Source organism: Littorina saxatilis, linkage group LG15 (assembly GCF_037325665.1).
Source record: "Littorina saxatilis isolate snail1 linkage group LG15, US_GU_Lsax_2.0, whole genome shotgun sequence".
Classification (NCBI taxonomy): domain Eukaryota; kingdom Metazoa; phylum Mollusca; class Gastropoda; order Littorinimorpha; family Littorinidae; genus Littorina; species Littorina saxatilis.
Genome location: NC_090259.1, coordinates 9938823 through 9955531, shown reverse-complemented (window position 1 = coordinate 9955531; position 16709 = coordinate 9938823). Strand labels below are relative to the sequence as shown.

The window sequence follows — 16709 nt, the reverse complement described above, 5'->3', positions numbered from 1 at the left end:
GCTTTTTACTATGGAATAAGGGTATCCTCCCACATCCACACATGGACACACATCTACAGCCCGGCTGCTTTTAGTAGATTGACATGCGTGTCAGTTGTGAGACGGGCGCTGTGGCGGGGTGGTAAGACGTCGGCCTCTTAATCGGAAGGTCGAGGGTTCGAATCCCGTGCAACACACGAAACCCGTGCTAACGCTTCTCTGTCCCCTACGCATCGCAATTCAATCTTTAGGGAAGTTAAAATCACGACGTGTTTCACAGCTCAAATATCCTACTCACATCTTTGTAACACCCATGGAAATACCCGCATAGATCTGTGGTGGTGCTCATGATGATTTATAAGTGGAGGAATGCTTGTACCCCATGGAAATACCTGGATAGATCTGTGGTGGTGCTCATGATGATTTATAAGTGGAGGAATGCTTGTACCCCATGAAAATACCCGCATAGATCTGTGGTGGTGCTCATGATGATTTATAAGTGGAGGAATGCTTGTACCCCATGGAAATACCTGGATAGATCTGTGGTGGTGCTCATGATGATTTACAAGTGGAGGAATGCTTGTACCCCATGGAAATACCCGCATAGATCTGTGGTGGTGCTCATGATGATTTACAAGTGGAGGAATGCTTGTACCCCATGGAAATACCCGGATAGATCTGTGGTGGTGCTCATGATGATTTACATGAGAAGGAATTCTAACCAGAATCGATCAATACATAAATGTTATTTAATCACATATTCTTACTCCAATTCTTATGAATGCATTGACTTTAGTCCCACATGCTAGATGTCGAAAAACCTCTCAAATTACCTGCCCTTAGTAGGGTGGTAACCAAGCTAAAAGCGACGCCATAGCCGTTGCTATGGCCTGACCTTGCTCGGTTACCCATAACACCCTGCGCACCACGTGAGCGCTAGCATCCGTCATGTTCATTCTCGACTTTCGACAACACACGGTGGACGTGTCCGAATTTCGCTCTCACTTTTGGCCTTCACATGCCTGCTCGTCCGTGAGACTAGCCGGTTCTTGGGGGTCTACCTGTCCGTCTACCTTTTGGTGAGATCTTTCCTTTTTACTTTTGGAATGTAAATGTTGATAGCTTTGTTTTGAACACGCACGCAGATAATTTTGTTCTGGGTGACTGTTTTCGCCGGTCTTAAAATGGCCGACAACAAAGCTAAACTGAGTGCGAGACTGGAAGGCGACAAGGCTCTTAGCCCAGTTAAGAAAGCTAAAGCTAAGGGTAAAGCCAAGAGCGTTGATTTGCCTATTATGCGGGTAGAAGATCCGGCAAATAGCACTTCGTTTGATGTTCCTATCCCTCCGAGGACGGGTTCCGTTCGCTCACAGCTCGCGTCCCCTGATGGGGGTGAGGAGCCGGGGCCTTCAGCCCTGGGCTCGTTGAAGTCCGAATTGTTTGATTTTATTTCTCAACAGTTTGCGTCTCGCTCTGGGGTCCCTCCTCTGCCTCCGGCGGTAGGGGATCCTTCCTCCCTGGCTCGGCTGGGGTCGTCGTCGTCGTCGACTATGGCGACTCCAGCGGATGGGGGGGGTGGCCGGGCGGCCATTTCTTCTGCGCACTTGCTTGGTGCACCTGGCCAGTTCGGGCCTTCCCTCTCTGCCTCTGGTAGTGCTGCGGTTGCGCTCGAACACTCTCTCCGTAAGGAGAGGGGGTCTGCTTCCTCTCTTTCTCTTCCCGCTCAGCTTGCTTTTAGCAACACTGCAGTGGGAAGTCAGCTCTCTCCCCTTGCGGGAGAGGGAGAGAGGGGGCATGGTAAGTCACAGCCTGGGTTTGGTCCCACCTTGTCCCACTGGGGGCAGGGGGCTGTGTCAGCTTCTCACTCTTTCCCACCCACTGGGCGGGACTGGGTGGGGGCTGGTGTAGCGGCTCACCCTTTCTCGCCCGCCGGGCATGATCGGGTGTCCGCTGTTGGACTGGCGTCTCAGTCAGTGCCGCTATTGTCCACTGCTAGCAGCCGCCCCTCTCCCCAGCAGGGGTGGTGGGGTGGTGGGGCAACGGGACTACAGCAGGTTGACGGGTGGGGGCGGCCTTTCACGGTCTCGCCTCTCACTCAGTCTTACCCCTCGCAGGGTTCGCTTGCTGCAGCTACGAGCCAACTCCCACCGCATACAGCGGGCGGGGTAGCTCAGACTGGCCAGACCGGTTTTGACTGTTGGGGCCAAGCGCCCGGTCATCGGTCTACCAACAATGGGCCTGGCGCGGCTTTGTCGGGTGGCCCCCTCCCCCCGCCTTCTTGGCGGGCCTCTGTGCCTACTGTCTACCCTTCTACCCCGGTGGGGCAGGGGGGGGATGGTGGGTGGCAAGCGGGATCGGGTCACGCTTTTGTTACTCCTGTGTCCCCTCCTGTGTACAGTGATACTGTAGAGGCTGGGGATTCGGATTCTTCTGTGGAAGATGAGGAGTTTGTGGCCTTGCCTTTTGGCTTTAGGCAAGCCATGAGAAGAGCGGCTTGTGTGGCAGCTCGTTACTTTCCGGAGGGGGTGGTGGATTCAGGACAGGATGTCTCTTTTCCACCATCCGCGGCGAATGATTTTCGGCCTTCGCAGGAGAGTTCACAATCGTTTCGTTTTGTGGAATCGCCTGCCGTGGCTTATCACATGTCGCAACTTTTGGCTCGACCGGCCCCCCAGGGCAGCGGTCTGTCGCCAACTCCTTTCCCTTTGTTGCATGCTCATGATACAGCGCCTGCTTCAGCTGATCCATGGCTAGCGTCTAACGCGCAGGCCACTGCTTTTTCGCCGTTAGTGCAGAAAAAGCTGGACTGGAACGTGAAGTCAAGGAACTTTGTTCAGACTTTTGCTTTGCCGAGGGCAACTTTGCCAATTCCGCCGGAGTTGCTTGCCTTGTTGCCAAAGCAACCTTCTGCTAAGGAGGGGGTCTCGTTCTCGGACGCTTCTCTCTCCTCTCTGGAGGAGATTGGGCGTCTTGATCTTGAATTGGCTTCTATGGCAGAGTCTTTGCTCCGAGCTCTTACTCGAGCTGTTGCTGGCTCTTTGGAGCCATTTAGACTCAGGGAAGACGCCTCAGCCAGTGACATCTCCATACTTCTTGCTGCTTTGGGGATGGTGAATTCTGAGAGGATGAGCATTTCAGCGAGGCTGTATGCTCATGCTGTCTTTTCGCGGCGTGATTTGCTGCTTTCTCAAGCAGGCTTTTCCCAGCAGTCCACGGTGGACTCGCTTCGTTCCTCGCCTTTTGTTGAGGGCTCTCTCCTGGGTAGAGTAGCTCTGGATGCAAGGCAGCGGGAAGTTTAGGAGGCTAAAGACAGACATCTCGTTGGGATTTCGTTTAAAACCCCAAAGAAATCTCAGTCTTCTTCTAAGCCTTTCTGGAGCAAGAAGCCGCCCAACGCCTCTCGTCCTAAGGAACAGGGAGATAAGGGCGCACCAGCTAAGGGTGCTCCTTATCCTAAGAAACCCTCGTTCGGGAAGGGGAGGGGTGGGGCTCGAAAGCCCTCCCCCCAATGAGGCTCTCCCGATCACATCACCCCTGTTCCCCCCACTTTTGTGGTGGCGGGGGGCCCCACCAGGGCCATTTCCATGTGGCAGGCGTTAGTGCACAGCCAATGGATTTTGAGGGTGGTGCGATCGGGATTCCGGCTGTTGTGGGAGGGGGAAAAGGCTCCCTTGACCAGGGTTCCTCCTCCCTTTCGTTTTCCGGCCAGCCCAGAGGCCAGAGCGGCCATAGAGACAGAGATCAGGTCTCTTTTGGCCAAAGAGGCTATAGAGGAGATTGTGGATCACTCATCGCCGGGGTTTTACGGACGCCTGTTTGTTGTGCCCAAGGCGTCGGGCCGCTGGAGGCCTGTTCTCGATCTTTCGGTCTTGAACAAGTTTCTGCGGAAGATCAAGTTTCGTATGGAAACGCCAGCTTCGGTCAGGGAGGCCCTACGCCGGGGAGATTGGGTGACTTCGGTGGATTTGACGGACGCCTACTTTCATATCCTTATGTATCAAGTGGACAGAAAGTGGCTCCGGTTCCGCTGGGGTCATCGGATCTTTCAATTCAGGGCTCTGCCCTTCGGGCTGTCCCTGGCCCCGTGGGTTTTCACTTTGGTGATCAGACAGTTGGCCGCGCTGATCAGGCAAAGAGGTATTCGTCTACGGACGTACCTCGACGACTGGTTGATTCTGAGTCAGAGTCAATCAGTGTGCCTCTTGAACACTCAGGTAGTGTTGAACCGGGCTCTGAGCCTGGGGTTCTCTGTGAACCAAGCGAAGTCGGAATTGACTCCCTCGCAGAGGTTTGTTTACCTCGGTATGGCGTTCGACACTGTCGCTTGGACGGTCCGGCCTACGCAGGAGAGGATTCAGAAGCTTCATGCTCTCATTTCGGCCGTGGCTGGCAGCCAGCAGGCTTCGGTGAGGGTCCTTACCTCGATTCTGGGCCAAATGGAATCTATGGCAACTCTGGTTCCCTTAGGGAGGGTGTACAAGAGGCCTTTCCAGGCTGCGCTCAGCTCTCTCTGGGAGCCGGCTTCGCAGGATTGGGACAAAATCGTCTCCACGCAGGGATGGTTCAGTCACGCGACGGCTCGGTGGCTGGACCTAGACTGGATCTCTCAGGGGGTCCCCATCTCTCTGCCCCCTCCGGACATAGACCTGTTTACGGATGCGTCTATGGCTGGGTGGGGGGCCCACATCGGGGGCCAGGCGGCCTCCGGTCTTTGGACTCAGGCCCAGCGTCTTTGGCATATCAATCGCCTGGAGTTGGAGGCTGTTTCCCTCGGTTTGCTTGCGTTTCTCCCTCTGGTGGGCGGCAGACATGTCCGGTTGCACACGGACAATACCACTGTCGCTGCCTACATCAACAAGCAGGGAGGAGCTCGGTCGTTTTCCCTGTCAGACAGGGCGTGCGAGGTTCTGGTGTGGTGCCACTCGCATCGGATAATGATCTCAGCAGAGTTCCTGCCGGGCAAGCTCAACGCTCTGGCGGATGCGCTCAGCAGGTCCTCTCAGGTGTTGCACACCGAATGGACGATCACTCACGGGGCGCTCCAACGCCTGTGGGCACAGGTGGAGAAGCCCATGATCGATCTATTTGCAACGAGATTTTCAAAGAGACTTCCCATTTTCGTGTCTCCCTTTCCGGACACGGAAGCTTGGGCAAGCAATGCGTTGGAGATCTCATGGAGCGGCCTTCAGGCCTACGCTTATCCTCCCTTTCCTCTACTCAGCAGAGTGGTGAGGAAGGCCGAGCTGGATCGTCCGGAGCTCCTGCTGCTGGTAGCCCCCTGGTGGCCTTCCCAGCAGTGGTTTCCAGATCTGCTGTTGCTGGCAAAAGGGGTTCCGATCCCTCTAAATCTAGTGCGGGGAGAGCTCGTTCAGCCAAGAACAGGCATCCCGCACAGAGACCCGCAGGCCCTGCGCCTACACGTTTGGAGACTGTGAGGTCGGAACTGCGGAAATCCGGCGCTTCAGACTCTACGCTGGATTTGGTTTTTAAGGCGCATAGGTCCTCGACTGCGTCTGTGTATGCTTGCCATTGGGCCGCCTGGGCCAAGTGGTGTAGGGAGACGGGGGTCAATGCTGTGGCCCCGCGCTCGTTACAGGTGGCAAATCATCTTTCTTTTTTGTCTGCTCAGGGCAGTTCGGCCTCTGCTTTGAGAGTCCGACGTTCTGCTATATCTGCTACTCTGAGACAGATAGGCAGATTGATTAACGTTAACGGAGTGATTGCTAGTGTGATCAAAGGGGCCGCTCTCCAGGAAGCGCAGAGACGGACCTCTGTCCCGGCATGGGACTTATTTTTGGTTTTAGAATTTTTGCGTTCTGCGGCGTTTGAGCCTTTGCAGGCTGCTAGCCTGACTGATTTAACACGCAAGACGGTTTTTCTGCTTCTTCTGGCTACTGCTCGGCGAGGCAGTGAGATACATGCCTTGTCGGGTCTGTCGGAAGACATAGCGTTTGAGCGCGATGGTTCTATGTCGCTTCATTTCCGGCCTGGCTTTCTCGCGAAAAATCAAAAGCCAGGTCAATCCCCGCCCGTGGTCCGAGTCCCCCCGCTTGGGACTATCCTAGCTTCGCACGATCCGGACTTAGCTAACTGTCCAGTCAGAGCCTTGAAGTCTTACTTGGCTCGCACTCAGTTGGTTAGGGCCAAAAGCCAGAAACTTTTGTTCATTTCATTGAACACGAAATATGACAGGGACATATCGAAATTGACCCTTGCAAGATGGGTGGCGACCCTCATTAGACGAGCTTATGAGTGGTGGCTCTCTCAGGAGAGGGGGGGGCGTTCAGTCCTTCCTCTGACATCAGCTCGAGTACATGAGGCCAGAGCCTGGGCGTCCTCTGTGGCCGTCTTACGTTCAGGGCGATTAAGTGATGTCTTGCAGACAGCTTACTGGAAGTCAGACGATGTTTTCATCAACTTCTACCTTCGTGACATCTCTTGCACACGGCTGGATGGCTCTAGTGCTTTGCCGGCTTTGGTGGCTGCAGGGCAGGTGCTTACAAGGACATAAGTAAGTTCCCTCCACCTTTAGGAGGAATCTGCATTCATAAGAATTGGAGTAAGAATATGTGATTAAATCGAAAATTTTTAATTAAATTTTGATTTAATATAATATACTTACCCAATTCTTATAGTTAATACCCTCCCATCCGTCCCCGCTGGATTATGTCCTTGGGGGTTTGTTTGACTAATAGTCTCGAATGAACATGACGGATGCTAGCGCTCACGTGGTGCGCAGGGTGTTATGGGTAACCGAGCAAGGTCAGGCCATAGCAACGGCTATGGCGTCGCTTTTAGCTTGGTTACCACCCTACTAAGGGCAGGTAATTTGAGAGGTTTTTCGACATCTAGCATGTGGGACTAAAGTCAATGCATTCATAAGAATTGGGTAAGTATATTATATTAAATCAAAATTTAATTAAAAATTTAATTAAAAATTTTCGATTTGTATTTTTGACCAAAATATGACATTTGACTGCTAGTGCGGTCTCGGAGGAACACTGACTGTCTCGATCTGTGTAAAATGTCATATTTTGGTCAAAAATACAAATAACATTTATGTATTGATCGATTCTGGTTAGAATTCCTTTTAGTTCTTTCGATTGAACGCACACAAATTTGCACTATTTTGTAGTCTCGGCTGGCCGCCTAAATAGGAATTTTTGTCGGCCTGTGACGTCACATGGCTCAAAGAAGGACAATCCAATGTTCAATCGATACATAAAGAAGTAATTCACTCTACCAAAAATCCGATAAGGTGTTTATGTATCTGATTCTTCATGGTTGTGATTTCAGATCATCCTGTCCACCAACATAGCAGAAACCAGTGTCACCATCAACGATGTGGTCTATGTCATCGACTCCTGCAAGTAAGACGTGTTTCTTTCTCTAAAGATAACCACTGTTCTTTGCATACAAGGCTTGAAATTGGACCAGAAGAAATAGAAACGTCAACTTCACTGTCAGCTTCATTTGAATAGATACCTATTTGTATATCATAAGACTTGCTGGTGTGAAACTAGAGCAGTTAGATAAACACACAAAAATGTGTTTGATGTCACAGACTTATTGTTGTATGTGTGTGTAAAATGTGTGTATGTTGTGTTCAGTTAAATTCAACCCCCTGATGTTAGGACGTAGGACATGGGGGGGGGGGGGGGGGGGGGGGCACATTGGAAGGAGCTGTGATGAATATCTTCCCCTGCTGCATAGGATTCTTTCATTCAGAAGTAAAGCCATGCTGAGGACTATCAAGTCTTCCTTTACTTTCAAATTCCTAATAAATGATTCAATTTGCGTGTGTGTTTCAGGCTGAAGATGAAGCTGTTCACGTCGCACAACAACATGACTAACTACGCCACAGTCTGGGCATCCAAGACCAACCTGGAACAGCGGAGGGGGCGAGCCGGTCGTGTGCGCCCCGGATTTGCCTTCCACATGTGTAGCCGCGCACGATTTGAGAAGTGAGTACAGTGGAACCCCGCTTTTGAGACCTCCACAAATCTGAGAAAACCAGGTCTTAAAAAGAAGGTCAATTGACAGAGATTATGAACACAAAGTCTGAGAAAACCAGGTCTTAAATTAAAAGGGAGGGAGTCTTAAATTGGGGGGTCTTAAAAGGGGGGTTGCACTGTATAGTGCAGGTCTTGCAGCCCCATTTTCTCTCTCCCCTTCTTGTGTACTTTGGTACTCTTAACTTGAAATAGTACAGTGGAACCTCCCTTGTAAGACCTTCCAAAATCTGAGAAAATCAAGGTCTTAAACTTAAAGGGAGGGAGTCCTAAAAGGGCTGACCCACTGTATAATGGATCTCTTGCAACCAAATCCTCTCTCTCCCTTCTTGTATGCTTTGGAACCCACTCCTGGAAATATTGTAAAGATTCCTAGTTCTAAATACATTTTTCAGTGCAGATTCTAATCAGGAGGGGTCTCATTTTCTCCCCATGCACATGTTAAAGATGCACAGTTTCCAACACAAGTCTAGGGAATAGGAAACACACAGATACCTAGCGTGCATACCCTCGAAGACGGTGTCACGCTGCGTGATTTTGTGCAAATAGACGTATTCCAAAATAACTTTTATTTCTGGGTTGTGGAAGAGATGCTGTCCCTTCTTTTTCCTTGCATTTCCGTTGAAACACTGAGGCAACCTACATGTAACATTGTAACTTGCCTCAGTTTTTCCTCGAAGGCAGATGCTGCCCATGCAGACCTTTCTTCTTCTTCTTCTGCGTTCGTGGGCTGAAACTCCCACGTACACTCGTGTGTTTTTTTTGCACGAGTGGAATTTTACGCGTATGACCGTTTTTTACCCCGCCATTTCGGCAGCCATACGCCGTTTTCGGAGGAAGCATGCTGGGTATTTTCGTGTTTCTATAACCCACCGAACTCTGACATGGATTACAGGATCTTTTTCGTGCGTACTTGGTCTTGTGCTTGCGTGTACACACGGGGTGTTCGGACACCGAGGAGAGTCTGCACACAAAGTTGACTCTGAGAAATAAATCTCTCGCCGAACGTGGGGACGAACTCACGCTGACAGCGGCCAAATGGATACAAATCCAGCGCGCTACCGACTGAGCTACATCCCCGCCCTCCATGCAGACCTGTTTACCCGTACTATTTTGGAGTAATTTACTATTTTTTTTTAGGCTTTTAGGGGGAAAAATGATCCATTTAAGTCCTGACTACGATTTTCAAATGTACTTCAAATTAGGTTTGTGTTGCTAATGTTGGCGTTTGTAACCACTGGGTTACTATTTTGGTCATCAGATTACTATTTTTTTGACTTGACCATTACTCTTGTCAAGTGTTGGGGGTAAACAGGTCTGCCCATGTTGCAGAGTAAAAAGCGGTGTGGCACATAAAACAGACCAGGGACCCATACGAGTTCACCTAGTTTGTCTAAAATACGATCAGTACGGTCGTTGGAATAAAAATGCGATCCAAAAAAAGTCAGAGACTACTTTTCTTCACAAGCACATCTTGAAGCCGATCCAGTATTTGGGATGTTCAAATGATGTGTGGAGTACACTCATTTTTCTGAAAATACGCCAAGTTCCGTTGCGAATACTCCTAGTGCAAAACAGGGGTTCCCAGGTCTGATAAAACTTCAACCCTTAATTCTTCTTTCAGGCTGGATCAGCACACAACGCCGGAGATTTTCCGCACCCCCCTGCACGAGCTGGCGCTGTCCATCAAACTGTTGCGTCTGGGGTCCATCTCCGGCTTCCTGTCCAAAGCCGTGGAGCCGCCGCCCATTGACGCTGTGGTGGAGGCTGAAGCCACTCTTAGAGGTGAGAGTTGTTGTGATGAATGTTGGGCGCAATAGTGTAGTGGATATGATGTCTGACGCTGTGGTGGAGGCTGAAGCCACTCTTAGAGGTGTGAGTTGTGATGAGTGTTGGGCGCAATACTGTAGTGGATATGATGTCTGACACTGTGGTGGAGGCTGAAGCCACCCTTAGAGGTGAGAGTTGTTGTGATGAATGTTGGGCGCAATAGTGTAGTGGATATGATGTCTGACGTTGTGATGGAGGCTGAAGCCACTCTGAGAGGTGAGAGTTGTTGTGATGAGTGTTGGGCGCAATACTGTAGTGGATATGATGTCTGACGCTGTGGTGGAGGCTGAAGCCACTCTGAGAGGTGTGAGTTGTTGTGATGAGTGTTGGGCGCAATACTGTAGTGGATATGATGTCTGACGCTGTGGTGGAGGCTGAAGCCACCCTTAGAGGTGAGAGTTGTCGTGATAAGATACCTGCATACCGGCCCAAAGGGTTTTCTGTATGGCTGTAGCCAAAGTTTCTTGGTATTCTGGCCCAAGACATGCTGTTGCGGAAATACAGATAATTTTCTTAGCTATGAAAATTATGTCTGAACCTGTGACATGCTGTTGTAGATGGTTTCTGTTTGGGTTCAACTATCTAATTTTCTCGTTTGAGTTTGATAGTCATGCAGTGCGTGTCCCATTTTAATGATGTATTTACAGTTATCAGTCTATAACATAGTTGTTAATGTTTTATGTTGCAGCCATGCATGCCCTTGACAGCAACGACGAGCTGACTCCCCTGGGACGCATCCTGGCGCGCATGCCCATCGAGCCTCACCTGGGCAAGATGATCATCTATGGCTGTGTCTTCTAGTGAGTATCCCTGGGGATTGCGTTCAGCGACAGAATCATGCTACCCAGCTTTTTTCCTCCTGCTTGCGTGAATTTGCATTTTCCATACCCTGATACTTTCAAACAAATGTGTGTCCAGAGGGGGGTGTTGGGACACTTTGAAGAGTGTGCTTAAAGCCGTGCCCATGCCGTTGTCAATAAACTGGTTTTGATGCCAGAGCTCTACCGATTGAGCTACGTCCCCGTCCCAGCCATATGTTATCAAATGTATGTGCAGCGTCAATATTTCCTTTGATTAGTTGGTTGGTACTTGCTTTAGGCAAATTGTGAACCTACTAATACTTGCATTGACTTTTTGACTCACATGCGAAGCAAAAGTGAGTCTATGTACTCACCCGAGTCGTCCGTCCGTCCGTCCGTCCGGAAAACTTTAACGTTGGATATTTCTTGGACACTATTCAGTCTATCAGTACCAAATTTGGCAAGATGGTGTATGATGACAAGGCCCCAAAAAACATACATAGCATCTTGACCTTGCTTCAAGGTCAAGGTCGCAGGGGCCATAAATGTTGCCTAAAAAACAGCTATTTTTCATATTTTTCCCATTTTCTCTGAAGTTTTTGAGATTCAATACCTCACCTATATATGATATATAGGGCAAAGTAAGACCCATCTTTTGATACCAGTTTGGTTTACCTTGCTTCAAGGTCAAGGTCACAGGAGCTCTTCAAAGTTGGATTGTATACATATTTTGAAGTGACCTTGACCCTGAACTATGGAAGATAACTGTTTCAAACTTAAAAATTATGTGGGGCACATGTTATGCTTTCATCATGAGACACATTCGGTCACATATGATCAAGGTCAAGGTCACTTTGACCCTTATGAAATGTGACCAAAATAAGGTAGTGAACCACTAAAAGTGACCATATCTCATGGTAGAAAGAGCCAATAAGCACCATTGTACTTCCTATGTCTTGAATTAACAGCTTTGTGTTGCATGACCTTGGATGACCTTGACCTTGGGTCAAGGTCACATGTATTTTGGTAGGAAAAATGTGTAAAGCATGTGAGTCGTATGGGCTTTGCCCTTCTTGTTAAGTGATAGTAGCAAATCTGAGATTGGTATTAGTTTTTTGAAGAATACCTGTTGTACTGTGGAGTTGCTACACCAGAACCAAAATGCATTCTATTACGATGGAGTGGTATGCAGTTCAAGTGAGCAGACTATTTTTGCACACTGCAGTGTGGACATGTTTAAATCACCTTTGTTGAGATAAGTACAGTGACTTTGTAGCATTTCTTGCAGGAGTTATTAGATCAGAATGACAAGCATTGTGTATGACTATGTATGTTAGTTAGAGTGCCTTGGAGAAGGAGCAACATATGAGCTTGCGGCGATCATCCTTTTAAGAGAATTAAAGTCGCTTGTTCATTTCATTGCTTGTTATTCTCTCAAGTTCCAATTTTGTCATTGTCTCAGAAGCCACATCTTTAATAGTGTCTATAGTAATTATTTTGCTCAAACTCAGGTGATGTGTTTCTTTCTGTGTCGTGCAGCATTGGAGACGCCATGTGCACCATCGCAGCCAGCAGCACATTCCCAGAACCGTTCGTCACCGGCATGGATCAGCGACGTCTCGGTTGGATGCACAAGTCTCTGGCGGGGTCACGCCACAGCGACCACGCAGCTCTACTCAACGCTTTCCAGATGTGGGAGGAAGCCAGGTGAATGAACTGATTAAAAATGAATTCTTCAGAGAAATAGAAGAATAAGGTAGGGTGGTAGAACATGGTCAGTATGCCTTTGTTTGGGTGTTGGGTTGCACAGGGCTACTCACACTTTTCTGTGAATTCACAATTTTCCCCAAAATGTCAAATGAAGAAACATATAGATGCTCTCAGAATTGCATCAGATTTCACCATTTTGAGTGTTAATTTCAACATTTTGAGTGTTAATTTCACCATTTTGAGTGTTAATTTCACCATTTTGAGTGTTAATTTCACCATTTTGAATGTTAATTTCAACATTTTCCACAACTCTATTCGATTATCAGGGATTTTTGCTTTTCTTCAGTTAGCTTTGGTTAGAAAAGTGAAAGCATTTCAAGGGAAGATTTCTCCGTGTCTGAAATCTGCAAGAGGAAAGAGGACTTTGATTCAAGCTGATAAAAGCAAAATAACAATGTGCGTAATAGCCCCAAGGCATGATGTGTTGTCTTTAACTTCTTTGCATTCAAGTATAGAGGTGTAACACTTGGTAGGTGATTGAACTCGGATAAAACATTGCAGCTCAATTCCATTAAATTACATACACTATACCCAACTCACATATAGCAATTAACTCTAGTTCAGTGCTGGTTACGCTGTACGCGTCCCCTTGGTAACAAGGGAGACCACTCTAAAAAAGAGAGTGACCAATCCCATAAGGCCAGACCAACTACCGGTCCGACTTCCGTATGCGTGCGCATACGCCGCCATTTGTATCATTCCACTCTCAGCGATCCAAGGGTCTGGTCGCGTTTTATGTACGCTCCTGCTGTTGTCAGCTTTACACCTTGGTCTTAGGACTTCGGATGCACCCCTTGGTACCGCCTGAAGCTTTACACCTGTTCCTACGCTGTGTGGGGTGAGATCTTTCTGATTTATCGCAACTTTAGCGACGTTTGTCGCTGCTTTCGAACTTATAAATTTTTTGACTGAAAATTTTTGTGAGTTTGTTGTTGTAATGGCGGAAGCGGCACTCAAAGATAGTGCGTTGAAGAAGCCTAGTTCGAGACAGGTCTCGGCTGATGCGACTCCTTCTAGGAAATCTTCGCGTAAGTCTAGTAAGAGCGCTGGACTTGACGTGTCTTTGACTTCTGATTCGTCTTCCGCTAAGTCACCGGTTTTGGCTGACAAGCATGTTAGCCCTCCTCTGTCTAAAGTTGCCTTAGATAAAGTTAATGTTTCTGGCTTGGCCTCCGGTGTTTCGGATTCCACACCTTGCCCAGGTTTAGCTAATGCGGAGGTAGCTTCTCTGTTGTTGACACTTAGTGCGCAAGTTTCGACATTAGCGTCGGAGCTTTCCTCTACTAGGGAGGAACTTCGTTCCCTCCCGTCCGGTGTTTCGGATGTTTGTTCTCTTGCCAGGATCGGGTCGTCTCCTTTGACTTCCTCCTCTACTTCCGCCCGGCCGTCTGCTACTGTGACTCAGGCAGATGTTCATGCTCCGCAGGATGGTGGCTCACGCTGGGTGTCTTTGCTGAACGTGCCCGCACTTGACAAAGGTATGTTGACACCGCGAGTAGCTGGGTTCTCTGGCGAAAGCGGTGTGCGTGGTCAGGAGCGAGTAGCGGGCCAACGAAAGTTGCACCGCGAAAGCTCAGATACCGCGGCTGGCCCCTCCTGCTGTGACAGGGGGTCGGTTGCGGGTCTGGGCCCTGATCAGCGAAAGGGTAAGGCTCTCGGTCCGCAACTCATAGAGAGTGCCGGCGAGGTGCTGAGTCCTCTTCCGCCCAGGGGGCAGGAAGTTGTCGGTGACGATCCTTGGTCGGAACACGGTGTGTCCGAGGGTCGGTTTCCGGACTGCTTTCAAGAGCAGGACGGGGATACTGACGAGGGTGCTCCTTCCGTTCCGGGGGACACCCAACTGAACTTGCCCTTCAAGCTCCCAGCCATGGTGGCACTGGCAGCGGAAGCGGCGTTTAAGTTCTTCCCGGAAGGGGTGGTGGAAAGTAAGATGAATCTTGCCCCACCCCTTTCGGCACTGGACGATTTCCGGGGTGCGAGGGAGCAGAAGCCTCACTTCCGCTTTCGGGAATCGCCGACTATTGCTGTTGAGATGGCATCTACCCTGAAGGGTAAACGGCATGCTCCGGTCCCTCTGCTAGCTCAGCATGGTGAGGTTCCGGAGGAAGTGTTGCCTTGGGTTGTGAAAGAGGGGGATCGTCCTGCTTCCTCTTCGCACAGCTTTAGGTTGAATCCGTTTCCGGTCAACTTGATCGAATCCTTTGCTTTGCCATCTTGTGCACTTCCGGTTTCACCGGAACTGGCCAGTCTAAGAGAGGATGCTTACAGGAAGGACAAGCCTGTCCCTTGCACTGAAAGTTCTCTGTTGGCCATAGAGGAGACCGGTAGGTCTCTTCTAGAGTTGTCCTCTGTCTCTGAGTCGTTACAGAGGTCGCTCTCTCGATCTATTGCGTCCTCGCTCGATCCTTTTGAGTTTCGGTTCGACGCTTCTCCTGCTGTGGCTACTACTCTCCTGTCTACTTTGGCTAAAGTGACGAGAGAGCAGATGGCTTTGTCGGCAAGGCTTTACACCCATGCGGTGTTGTCTAGGTCAGCCTTTTTGGCGGGTTCTAAGATCTCGGACAAGGCTACCATAGAGGGTCTGAAGGTCTCGCCTTTTTCGGAGGGTGCTCTGCTGGGTCAATCTTCTCTTGACGCTCTCCGGAAAGAGACCCAGGATGCGAGAGACATTGCGATTGCGCGCATCGCGCAGCACGGGTTCCAGAAGCCGCAGAGCAAGTCCAGCACGCAGACTCAGGCTGCCAGCAAGCCTCAGGCTTCCTCTTCTGGGGGTGGCAAGGCGCATAAACAGTCCTTTGCCTCTAGGGGTAGGGGCCGTGGAGCGCCCTATCAGAAGAGGGGGCAGTCTTTTGGAGGCTCTAGGGGGTCGGGGCGCAAGCCTCACCCCCAATGAAACTTCCCCGAACAGCACGTCCCGGTAGCCCCCGCGCTTGTTGTAGCGGGCGGCCCGTCCAGGGCCCTCACTTCCTGGCTACAATTAGTGGACAGCAAGTGGGTTACTGGGATCGTGCGTTCGGGGTTCCGGCTGCTCTGGTCAGAGGAGAAGGCTCCTCTGGTCAGGATAATCCCGCCCTGCAGGGCGCCAAAGGATCTAGAAGCACGAGATGCTGTTCAAAAGGAAGTGACTGCTCTGTTGCTCAAGGGAGCAATAGAGGAGGTCATAGATCTGCGGTCTCCGGGGTATTACGGGCGGCTGTTCGTAGTACCAAAAGCCTCGGGGGCTTGGAGGCCGGTCTTGGATCTTTCCTCTCTGAACAAGTTCTTACGAACAATACGGTTCACCATGGAGACGGCTACCTCTGTTCGGGAGGCGTTGCGTCCGGGGGACTGGGCGACGTCTGTAGACTTAACAGACGCGTACTTCCACATCCTCATTCACGTTTCGGACAGGAAGTGGCTACGCTTCCCCTGGGGGGACAAAGTGTATCAGTTCAGAGCTCTGCCGTTTGGCCTGTCGCTAGCCCCTTGGGTGTTCACGATGGTTGTGCGGCAGCTGTGCGCTCTTGTAAGGAAGGACGGGGTCCGGTTAAGAGCCTATCTGGACGACTGGTTAATCCTGCACCAGCAAAAGGATCTCTGCGATCTGCATACTCAGACGGTTCTGAGTCAAGCTTCGCAGCTGGGATTCTCGATCAATCGCACAAAATCGGAACTGGTTCCATCCCAAAGTTTTGTGTATCTGGGCATGGAGTTCGATACGCGGGCCTGGTCAGTTCGCCCGTCTCAGAGACGAGTGGACAAACTCCAGGCACTGATACGCTCTCTCGACGGAGAGAATCAGGCCAGTGCTCGGGTTCTTACGTCGGTGCTGGGGCAAATGGAGTCTATGGCAACTCTTATCCCGCTGGGCAGAGTGAACAAACGGCCGTTTCAGGTCGCTCTGCAGTCAAGGTGGGACCAGTCAGTCCAGGATTGGAACGTTCAGATCCCTCTTGGGGTGTGGTTTCTGGAGACCACTCGCGCGTGGCTGCTCCCGGTGCTCTTTCAGGGAGTTCCCATTGTGTGCCCTCAGCCAGAGAAGGAGCTCTTTACGGATGCTTCTCTGTCAGGGTGGGGGGCTCATCTAGACGGGCAGATGGTGTCGGGGGTGTGGGACTCAACACTAAGCTCCCTTCACATCAATCTGCTGGAGTTGGAGGCAGTCTCTCTGGCTCTGCGGGCGTTCAGGCCCTTGCTGGAGGGCAGACATGTCAGGATTCACACAGACAACACGACGGTGGCGTCGTATGTGAACAAGCAGGGGAGGACACGGTCTCCCAGTCTGTCAGACAAAGCCTGCCTCATTCTGACGTGGTGCAACTCTCATGGCATCCTTCTT

At 50.3% G+C, this 16709-nt stretch overlaps 1 protein-coding gene across 2 annotated transcripts in view; it reads left to right on the top strand.

Annotated features, from left to right (window-relative positions):
* The window catches only part of LOC138948487 (ATP-dependent RNA helicase A-like), a 72435-nt gene that overhangs the window by 46282 nt on the left and 9444 nt on the right, over positions 1-16709 (top strand). For both annotated transcript variants that reach the window (XM_070320043.1, XM_070320044.1), the window contains 5 exons: positions 7276-7349; positions 7791-7943; positions 9616-9776; positions 10510-10621; positions 12161-12328. In XM_070320043.1, coding sequence (XP_070176144.1) covers positions 7276-7349; positions 7791-7943; positions 9616-9776; positions 10510-10621; positions 12161-12328 — 668 coding nt within the window. The remainder of the gene's footprint in view (positions 1-7275; positions 7350-7790; positions 7944-9615; positions 9777-10509; positions 10622-12160; positions 12329-16709) is intronic.